The 10,019-nt window shown below is 53.7% G+C and overlaps 5 protein-coding genes across 5 annotated transcripts; 3 read left to right on the top strand and 2 right to left on the bottom strand.

The window, feature by feature from the left end:
* Positions 1-768: 768 nt before the first annotated feature.
* PV08_03768 (uncharacterized protein) lies at positions 769-1,868 on the top strand (the record flags this gene model as incomplete). The annotated part of the gene is made up of 4 exons (XM_016378119.1): positions 769-785; positions 904-935; positions 1,037-1,166; positions 1,391-1,868. 4 exons carry the CDS (start codon positions 769-771, stop codon positions 1,866-1,868), a joined length of 657 nt encoding a protein of 218 aa, XP_016236796.1.
* Positions 1,869-2,681: 813 nt separating this feature from the next.
* On the bottom strand, positions 2,682-4,382 carry PV08_03767 (uncharacterized protein; the record flags this gene model as incomplete). The annotated part of the gene is made up of 1 exon (XM_016378118.1): positions 2,682-4,382. One exon carries the CDS (start codon positions 4,380-4,382, stop codon positions 2,682-2,684), a length of 1,701 nt encoding a protein of 566 aa, XP_016236795.1.
* Positions 4,383-4,976: 594 nt separating this feature from the next.
* On the top strand, positions 4,977-5,474 carry PV08_03766 (uncharacterized protein; the record flags this gene model as incomplete). Its single annotated transcript, XM_016378117.1, has 1 exon — positions 4,977-5,474. One exon carries the CDS (start codon positions 4,977-4,979, stop codon positions 5,472-5,474), a length of 498 nt encoding a protein of 165 aa, XP_016236794.1.
* A 1,429-nt stretch (positions 5,475-6,903) lies between these two features.
* PV08_03765 (uncharacterized protein) lies at positions 6,904-8,286 on the top strand (the record flags this gene model as incomplete). Its single annotated transcript, XM_016378116.1, has 2 exons — positions 6,904-7,133; positions 7,230-8,286. The coding sequence occupies 2 exons, from the start codon at positions 6,904-6,906 to the stop codon at positions 8,284-8,286; spliced, it is 1,287 nt and encodes a 428-aa protein (XP_016236793.1).
* A 266-nt stretch (positions 8,287-8,552) lies between these two features.
* PV08_03764 (uncharacterized protein) lies at positions 8,553-9,725 on the bottom strand (the record flags this gene model as incomplete). Its single annotated transcript, XM_016378115.1, has 3 exons — positions 8,553-9,013; positions 9,074-9,492; positions 9,550-9,725. 3 exons carry the CDS (start codon positions 9,723-9,725, stop codon positions 8,553-8,555), a joined length of 1,056 nt encoding a protein of 351 aa, XP_016236792.1.
* Positions 9,726-10,019: the final 294 nt, after the last annotated feature.

The raw sequence follows: 10,019 nt of genomic DNA, 5'->3' as shown, positions 1-10,019 counted from the left end.
AAGGCCAGAGCGCGCGCCACTTGGCACGAAACAGCCAGATTGTTCGCAAAAGGCACGCCTCACCTGATTGAACGACTTAGCTGCTTGCTTGCCCCCAGAATAGTACATATCGCCCGCGCTTCTATCACAATCCACGTCTTTGTTGACTGCTGGATCCACCGAAAGACGACCACAGCGCTTCCAAGAGAAGCTGAGAGCTTTGCGCACAGTCGGCCGCGCCAGGTGTTCAGCCCAGGCATTTTGCGGGCAAACCAGTCAAAACCACCTGTCACCGTCCGTATCGGCTGTCACCCGCGCTCTGACGGGTTCTTCTTACATCAACGCGCTGGGGCCCTTTCGTATAAAAAGAGCCGACGCACTCTCGACCGGACGCCGTACTGGACTAGACTTCGTAGCGAACCGCTTCCCGCTCGACAGGAATCGCACCACGCAAACTCAAAACTTCCGGCATTGAGAGCTCGACACCCTTTGTTGCCTACGCCACGACGATACATATAATATTCCTTCGAGGCCGCGTAACGCCCGCCAAGAAGATTTCCCTCCCAGAAGGCGAACTTACTTGCTGCAAAGAACAGAATCAAAGGAAGGAGCCCAGACACGCGTTCTGAGATGTAGGCGTCATAGCGACCGACTGTTCAATTTTCCAATTCTTGCGAGCGAGGAAAAAACGAGGTTGCTGGGAGGCGAGCGCAGAGGCTGTACGAGTGATTGGGCGGAGCGAGAGCGAGTACGAGAGCGAGACAGAGAGAGACCGCGAGACACGGAAGCATGAGTTTGCAACCCAGGTAAGTAAGCAACCAAGCTATCAAGCAGGCAGGCAAGCCCTGAGAAGCTCTGCCGCCGCCTTTCATTATGTTGTCCTTTCTCCTCTGACTAACATGCCCTGTTTTTGATTGCCAACAGGCGTGAATATCACATTGTCGTGCTCGGTGCAGGTAAGTCTGGATTCTACGAAGAACCAAAGCTTCTTTGGGGAACAGGCCCCTTTAGTGTTGTACCCCGAACTGACCCTTCGTTTTGTTTTTGTTCTGGTCAGGCGGCGTCGGCAAAAGTTGTCTAACGGCTCAATTTGTCCAAAATGTTTGGATCGAGAGTTATGATCCGACAATTGAAGACTCGTATCGCAAGCAAATCAATGTCGATGGGCGACAGATCATCCTGGAAATGTATGTCATTTTTTTGCCCTTCTGGTCTTTCTCTCCACCGTGTACAACCCCGTCTTCTTATCATAGCCCCAAGGTTCACTACCTACCTTACTACCTACCTTACTACCTACCTTACTACCTACCTACCTTACTACCTACCTACCTACCTACCAACCTACCTACCTACCTACCAGACGAGAGTTGAAACTAACGATGCCCGCCCTTCTTTTGTTTTCTGTTTCCAGACTTGACACCGCGGGAACCGAGCAATTCACTGCCATGAGGGAGCTCTACATGAAACAAGGCCAGGGGTTCTTGCTGGTGTTTTCGATCTGCAACATGAATTCCTTTTACGAGTTGGCCGAGCTGCGCGAACAAATCATCCGCATCAAGGACGACGAAGACATCCCTTTGGTGGTCGTCGGCAACAAGTCCGACATGGAAGAAGAGCGCGTCGTCCCGCGCGCCCGCGCGTTCCAGCTCGCCCAGTCGTGGGGCCAAAAGCCGTACTACGAGACGTCGGCCCGCCGACGCACAAACGTCGACGAGGTCTTTCACAACCTCTGTTCGCAGATCATCCAGCGCGACACGAACCGAGGTCACCTGCAGCAGCTGCAGCACGATCAGCAGCTCGCCGCTCGGAGACAAGATAGGCCGAATCGACACGATCGGAGGGCGGCCGGAAGGCGATCTCGCAATCGAGACCGTTGTGTCATTCTGTGATCTTGAGATGAAGGGAAGTGCATTGGACTGGACACAGGACCGGACCGGACGGGAATGAACACGGTGCCATTAGAGGATGAGATCCAGGGTTTGTGGCCTGCGCCAGTCATGAGTCGTGGAGTCACCCGTCATGCAAAGATACTCCGCACGTTCAATTTTCCCAGGGGCTGTCGCAGTCAAGTGAGGCGGAAAGATCTCGTGAGAAGGAGATATTGCAGGTGTCTTATCTGCCTGGGTACCGTACGGGTACGGGGCGAACACCGAGGGAGGGAAGAGATACCTGATTGATATATCATCACCACCAAATGCACCCAAAGGGACCTACCTACCATAACCTAGGTTGAGGACCTCTCTACAAGTTGCTTGGGATGCATCACCACAGTTCGCCACCTCTCAACATCTACTACACCACCACCAACCACTTCATCAATCACGTTCCTACATCTCTCTCCATTACGTCGATTTCATGGGCATATTCGGCGGGCAGGGGTTCGAGGTACACCACACGGACGGTACAGATTATCAACATAGAAAAGGAAATGAAACTGCAAAGTGAAAACTGCAAAGTAAAAACTGCAAATAGGGAAGGGAAGGATTGGGATGGAATGGGATCGACACGAAACGCTTACGACAGGAATATAAAAAAGTAAACAAGGACATAGACCAGACAACAGAGCGCAAGACAAGATAACTTAGTTGATCTGCTTCGTAGCATGCATACATCTAGACTCCAACACTCTCACCCGCGGTCGTTACCTGGGTATCTAAGGTGCCTACCTGGTAGCCAGGCGCTCATCCTCGTCTTCGTACTGCCTACATCCTGAAAACGCCGAACTTGGTACTACTCTTCTCCGTCCTTCCTCCCAGTGCAGCTTTCAAACCCATGCCCAGCACGTGCCTCGTTTGTGCAGGCGGGATGACTCCGTCGTCCCAGAGCCTCGCAGACGAAAAGGCCGCATCGCTCTCGCGCTCGATCCGGTCCCGCAGTTCCGGGTCGACAGACTTGCCTACCGTCTCCATGACGGCCGTGAGCTGGTCTGGGCCCATGACGCCAATCTTTGCGTTCGGCCACATCCACAGGAACCGAGGGCTGTAGGCGCGGCCGCACATGCCATAGTTGCCGGCGCCGGCACTCGACCCGACTACGACGGTGAACTTGGGCACGTCGGCGCACGCAACGGCCGTGACGAGCTTGGCCCCGTTCTTTGCAATGCCGCCCTTTTCGGCATCGGCGCCGACCATGAACCCGGAGATGTTCTGTAGAAACACCAGCGGGATGTTGCGCTGGCAGCACAGCTCGATGAAATGAGCACCTTTGAGCGATGACTCGGAAAACAAAATCCCGTTGTTCGCCACGATCCCAACCTGGTAGCCGTAGATGTGTGCAAAGCCGGTGATCAGCGTGGACCCGTAGTCCTTTTTGAACTCGGCAAACTCACTGCCATCCACGACACGTGCGATGATCTCGTGCATGGGAATTTGCTTTCTCAGATTGGTGCCCACGATGCCAGGCAGTTCTTCGGGATCGTAGAGCGGCTCCCGAACCTCGGCCGGCGCAGGCTGGTCTTTGGGGTAGTTCAGATTTGAGACGGACCGTCGAGCAAGCACAATGGCGTGCGCGTCGTCAACAGCGAGGTAGTCCGTCACACCCGAGACACTGCTGTGCAGCTGGCCGCCACCAAGGTCTTCGGCGGACACCACTTCGCCAGTTGCTGCTTTGACGAGAGGTGGGCCGGCGAGAAAGATGGTACCTTGGTTCTGGACAATTATGGACTCGTCGCACATTGCAGGGACATATGCACCGCCTGCGGTGCAAGGGCCCATGACGACGGCAATCTGGGGAATGCCCATGCTGCTCATCCGTGCTTGATTGAAGAAGATGCGACCGAAGTGGTCGCGGTCCGGAAAGACATTGGCCTGGTTGGGTAGGTTGGCACCACCAGAGTCGACGAGGTAGATGCAGGGCAGTCGGTTCTGTTGAGCAATCTCTTGTGCTCGGAGATGTTTCTTCACAGTCAGAGGATAGTATGTGCCGCCTTTTACCGTTGCGTCGTTGGCAACAATCATGCACGTCACCCCTTCGACTGTGCCGATTCCAGCGACCATGCCTGCGGCCGGGACCTGGTCCTCGTAAACCTCGTGTGCTGCTAGAGGAGAGAGTTCGAGAAAGGGAGTTCCCGGGTCTATGAGAGCTGTGACTCGATCTCGTGCCAACATTTTGCCGCGCTGGATGTGCTTGTCCCGGGCTTTTTGTGATCCGCCCTGCGAGACCTTCTGATGCAAGTCCGCATACTTGGTCATTATACTCGCCAGTTGATTTGAGTTTTCTTTATATTCTGGACTGGCCTTGTCCACAAGCGTGGGTAGGATTGAAATGGCTTGGGCATGCCGAGCATGGGTGAAGGTTGCTGCTGGTCGTGCCCGTACAGTGCGTGAAGAGAGGGGTTGTTGTTCTCGAAGGGCATGGCTTAGACTGCGCAGAAGGGAGGCCGTCGGCGTATATTTGGGAGGCATGGTTGAGGTTTCCAGAGAGACTACGTATCTGGACACATTTGATCCTTTGAAAGAAGACCTGCTTGCAACAAGGGACCTAAGCTGTTGTACATGAGGGATTGACTGGAGAGTGTCGACGCACACTGCGCCGGGACCGAGGATACCGATAGTAGCCGCGTGTGGAGAAAGCTTTGTAGTACTGGGGTCGCTAAGTACTCCACCGTATAACAGTCATAGGGTGAAGTATTAACGCCGACAAAGGAAACTGATTGTTAAAAGTCACACACATCCCTGTACGACTGGAATCAATGTACAGACGTGGTCCCCGCCAACGTGTTTGCTCACGATCTCCTCAGACAGAGACTCGGAACGACGCCGAATACTTTCGCCGAGTTCTGCCGCCTGGGGAAGAAGGGTGTCGGGCCGACATACTTGTGCTATCGAGGGCTACCAACAGGTAGGTACACATACAGTTCATTTGCGCATAGCGAAGATGAAAGTGTGCTTTAGAGGCATGTTATTGTCAGGACCTTTCGGCGTCACGCAGAAGTCCCTTCACCTGTAGCTGCCATCGTCAGCCTCTTCTGGTCATGTCCCTTCTCGAATATTACCATCATGCGCACGTCCGAGAAAGTCATATTACTCTACCTCCAAGCACGACTTTGGTCCGGCAAGAAATTCTTTGGTTCTCTGGGGCCTAGCGTGACGAGAGTGAGCGGATGCCGTGTTAACAAAGGTCCATGTGAATCAGCGGAGATTGAAGCCGAGAGATATGTTGCACAACGCACCTCCATACCTGTCCCGAAAGTATACCACACCTACCAAGTTGATGGACGTTTCTACGTCGAGATGGAATATGTTAAAGGGGATACGCTTCAGGCCCTATGGGCTAGTGGTGCATTGTCGCCTGATGAGAAAAAGGCTCTTGTTATGCAGGTTGCTGGTTACATTGATCAACTTCGAATGCTGAAACCGCCACATAAAGAGATTGTCGCTTCCGCAGACCTTGGCCGATGTCTCGACTACCGAGTGGGATACCGCCCATTGGGACCTTTCACCAGCAACGAGGAATTCCATCCCTTTCTCCGTGGATATATTCATTCCGCTGGATGACTGTGCAAAAGTTTATGGTGAATCTGTTTTGCGGTGCCACACCCGTCGTCACCACACGTACTTCACTCATGGAGATCTGACACCTCGCAACCTCATCGCGCGCAACTGCCAGGTCGTTGCGATAGTTGATTGGCAATTTGCCGGATGGTATCTGGAATATTGGGAATATACAAAGGCGCATTACGGACTTCTCAATATTCCCGACTGGTATACGGAGTTCGAGCACGCGGTATCACGTTACGACGAAGCACTGACAGCGGAACGTGCTCTATGGCGCCAATATGACCAACCGGGAACGTTACAGCCCTGGCGGGATGTTTCGCAGTAGCAGCATGTTTTCATGGGCCATCGCAGCATTGTAAACTCTGCAAATGCGGTAACATACACAGCACCAACTGGTTTCAATTCACACACATCTCCTGCAGTGCTATATACTCTTGAGCGGAAGCCCTTGGGCGACCACTAATCCGATCATTTCTTTCAAGACCTTGACCGCTTCGGCTGCTGGTGATCTCTAGGTACGGAGAAACGTGATAATGGACATTTGCATACCACAACCTCGCCTGACCAGCACCGGCCTGCTTTTCATGCTTCGCGTAGCGGCATTCTCCGTATGCGTGGAAATGCCACATCGATGTTCCAGTGCGAGTGCACTTGGAACATGCTTTGTTCGGAGTAGTCGATTGGACGTACAGATATACGAATGCTCTGCATGAGTTCGGCCGATGGAGAGAAACCATCTCTCTGCGGGATCCGCCATTATCTCACACGCATCCCATCGACATCATCAGATGCAGAAGTTCAGCTGCCGCCAAGCAGCTATAGGGAGCCATGGCCTGCGCGGAGCCTTGGCCAGAGAGTCTACGTCGATGCTATTGGGCCCGGACTGCGCCTAATGTAACCTCCTCCCAGGGCATCCCGGCCTTGCCGGGGACAAAGCTCCGAGCTACAAGCTCATCAGGGCTTCAACCTCCTCTTCAAGTCTAGTCGATGGCTCTGCCCAGAAACCGCAGCTCCTCGCCTGCATGTATGCAGGTACATCAAGCTCACGTTGCTTATCCTTCAATTTCATTTGTCCGATACGACAAGCTCAGACTATCTCTACCTTCAGTAGGTCTTCGGACGGGATCTCTATCTCTAGGTCTTACAAAGCTCTTGCAAGGTGGGATCTATTGCTGTCCAGCTTCACGATCCTCCAATCCACGCTGTTGTATGTCAGTTTTCACTCCACGTGGTGGCAGAATCAGGTAAGGGTTAATGCCTTGGTGTCTTGAGCTACAAGCTCTTGTCGTCACCCAGCATTGAGCTGCGGTTCAGAGTTGGGGTACAAAAATGTTGCATCGCCTGATCGGCAGGCCCGAGTCTTTCTTCTTCTTTAGCCACGGCGGTGAGTTGCGCAGGTGAGAAAGAGAAAGAATTATTTTCCACGATGCGCTCGACAATAAGTACTGTGGCTGTCATGGCCTTGACGGCAGAGCTTGCCGTCGCATGGCCGGTGCACACTCCCAAACTCGCCTACAACCCGGCGGACGAGTACTACATCTCGTTTGGTCCTCGCCCTTACTATCTTATTCAGAACATGACCGAGAGCCCTCTCAAGAGCCAACTTGAATCGTGTGAGAACGGGCCGTTTGGCGTGACCGCCTGGAGCATAGGCCAGTAAGTACTTGCTGCAAGGCATCACAGGTCGGGCACCAGCTGTTGTCTGCGCTCGCTGTTTGCTCGCCGCAGTGCATTTGACTGACAGTCTTGCAGTCGCGGTGGTGGCACACTTATGATCCCCGAGGAAACGGTGGAATCTACAATGGCTGGTGCTCGCATGGGTGCTGGAATCCTAGAATGCGACGTCTCCTTCACCTCCGACCGCGGACTAGTATGCAGACACGACATCTGTGACTTGCATACCACGACAGATATCCTCTTGAGACCGGAGCTGGCGAAGAAGTGTCATACTCCATTCACGCCGGCCAACGCTACCCACGATGCCACGGCCCTATGCTGCACGGCCGACATCACCAAGGACGAGTTCATGTCTCTCTGCGGAAAGATGGACGGCTTCAACGCCAGTGCCACCACGCCAGAGGACTACCAGCACGGAGTTCCCTTTTTCCGCACAGAACTGTACGACACGTGCGGACAGGTCATGTCGCTAGATAGCTACATTGAGCTCGTGGACTCTCTTCCGGGCTACCGCAACTACACGCCCGAGCTGAAGACCCCTCCCAAGGCCGTCCCCATGCCTTTCAACGGCTACACGCAGGCCCAGTACGCTCGAGACATGATCAACACTTTCATCGCCCACGGCATCGACCCGGCCCGCGTGTATCCCCAGTCCTTCACGCCCGCCGACGTGTACCTGTGGCTGAACGAGTATCCTGAATGGGGGGCCCAGGCGGTATTTCTCGACGAGGACGGAGACGACCCGTCCAACTTCACTACCGCAGTCAACCGTCTCCCTGCGCTCAAGGCGAGCGGTGTCAACATCATCTCCCCGCCCATCAACTACTTGCTGGCCGTCGGGGGTCCAAACAACGACACCATCGTGCCCTCGGACTATGCCATCACGGCCAAGAACGCCGGGCTCGACATCATCGCGTGGTCGTTTGAGCGCTCCGGGCCCCTGACGCGTGTCGCTGCAGACGACGACTACTATTACGCTTCAATAGCCCCCGTAGTGCATTACGACGGACAGATGTACGAGGTTCTCGACGTCATGGGCCGCGAGATCGGCATCAAGGGTATGTTCGCTGATTGGTCGTCGACGGTCACGTATTATGCGAACTGCTTTGGTTTGAAAGGACCAGGGAATTAAAAATCCCCTACTTGCTGGCTGTCTACCATGAGACAGATGAGTTAACGATAAAGGAAGGATTCCGAACGCGCAATGATCCGGACTTTCAACGAGGAACGAAGAATGTGGACCAACGAACTTGAGGAAGAACAAGGTCTCTCCCCAGTATATACGTCTTGTTCATAGGTAAAGATTAATATGCATTTTGATTAAACTATTCCACGTGGAGCCTTGCACGATTGGTCGGCTGTCGTCGCCTTTTCTCATGCCAGGCTCTCGGCGGCTCATCATCTCGCCGAGCTGGTGGTGTTGATTCCCAAAGCCTGCGCAAGTCCCGCTCTCTCCAATACGTCAATGACGTTCAGTTTGACCGTGAGGTTCTTGGCCTGCAGAGGTTGCTCGTAATAGGGAAGATGCTGGCCGTTGCTGACGACTCCCCGATTAACAATTTCGATGGGGAAAATCCCCGATTTGTAGTTGGTGAAGAGCAGCAGACCGACGGCCGTCTGATTGGTGAGCGCGAGTAGGGGAATGCTGTTGTTTCCAGGCCGCAACACCACGTTCTCGAGCGTCGAGTTTCCGATGGACACGTTCCCCACGTACATGTCCATGGTCATGTTTCCCATTTCGTACGTGGTCACCGACGGATTCGGAATCAGCACGGTGCCGTTGGAGTTGTAATTGTCGGGATGTGCGGTCATGATGAGGTTGAAGTCAGTCACATTGAAACCTTCAAGACCATTGAGGCCTGGTGAAACGTCAGCAAGAGCGCATGATCCATGCGATGGGACTTCTGCAGAAAGCGCACCTTTGAGAACAATCTTGTCGTTGTACTTGACAGTCGTCTTGGGCAGCCCTCCGTACTTCAGCCCACCCTTGCCCTTCAGGTAGACGGTGTATTCCTCACTCGCTAGCTGGGTCCGAGCATAGTCGTAGAACTGGTCTTTGTTTTTGATCTGCACTGTTTGGCTGACGTGCTCGTGAGTACCGTTGGCTGCCTCAATCGCGGGAATAGAAAGTTGAGCAAAAGGGATCTCCGAGTCCTCGAGGCAGAGGTCGGCCAGGAAAGGATCCAGTTTCGCGTGCAGGCTGGAATTGGACAAGAAGATACTGTTCAAGTCCAGGTCAAAGTGGTCTGGCGCCGGGTTAAGCAGCGCCTGTGAAGTGACCAGCAGTGTTGACTTGTTGATGGCAGACTGAGCCTTGTGCGGATAAGCGACGTATACTCTGCCGGCGCGGTTAGAAGGTCTTTCAGTGCAGAGCTTGGGCGAGTCTGATACATACATCGGGAGCACGACAACGAGGACCACCACAATGAAGATAATGGTGTAAATCCACCAAAAGCGACCACAATGGCGCTTGACCTTTGCTCGTTTCCTTCCATCTGCCGGGACTGGGCTTTCCTCCTCGACGGTCACTGGCTTCTCCTGGGGATCTTCTGGTGCTATGCTGTCTGTCATGATTGAATCTGTACTCCGTGTGGTTCAGAGAAATAAAAAGGAGGAACGAAGGTGGCTAGCAAACGAAGGGAAGCGAAAGAGATACCAACCCAGAAAACACTCGCGGGGAGTAGTAGTTGGACGTTCCCCCAGATGATAAGTTTTCTTCATCTGGGGACGACTACGACTCCTCCCTACCTCAACGCCAATTTCCTTCGTTCTCTCAGCGACATTTTCCAATGGGGCAAAAGAGAAGCATCGAAGTGTCAGTGCTCGACGAAAACGGTGTGTGGTCCGATGGCCACCAGCCTGGTT

Source organism: Exophiala spinifera (assembly GCF_000836115.1).
Source record: "Exophiala spinifera strain CBS 89968 unplaced genomic scaffold supercont1.3, whole genome shotgun sequence".
Taxonomy (NCBI): Eukaryota; Fungi; Ascomycota; class Eurotiomycetes; order Chaetothyriales; family Herpotrichiellaceae; genus Exophiala; species Exophiala spinifera.
This window is presented reverse-complemented; position numbering and strand designations above follow the sequence as displayed.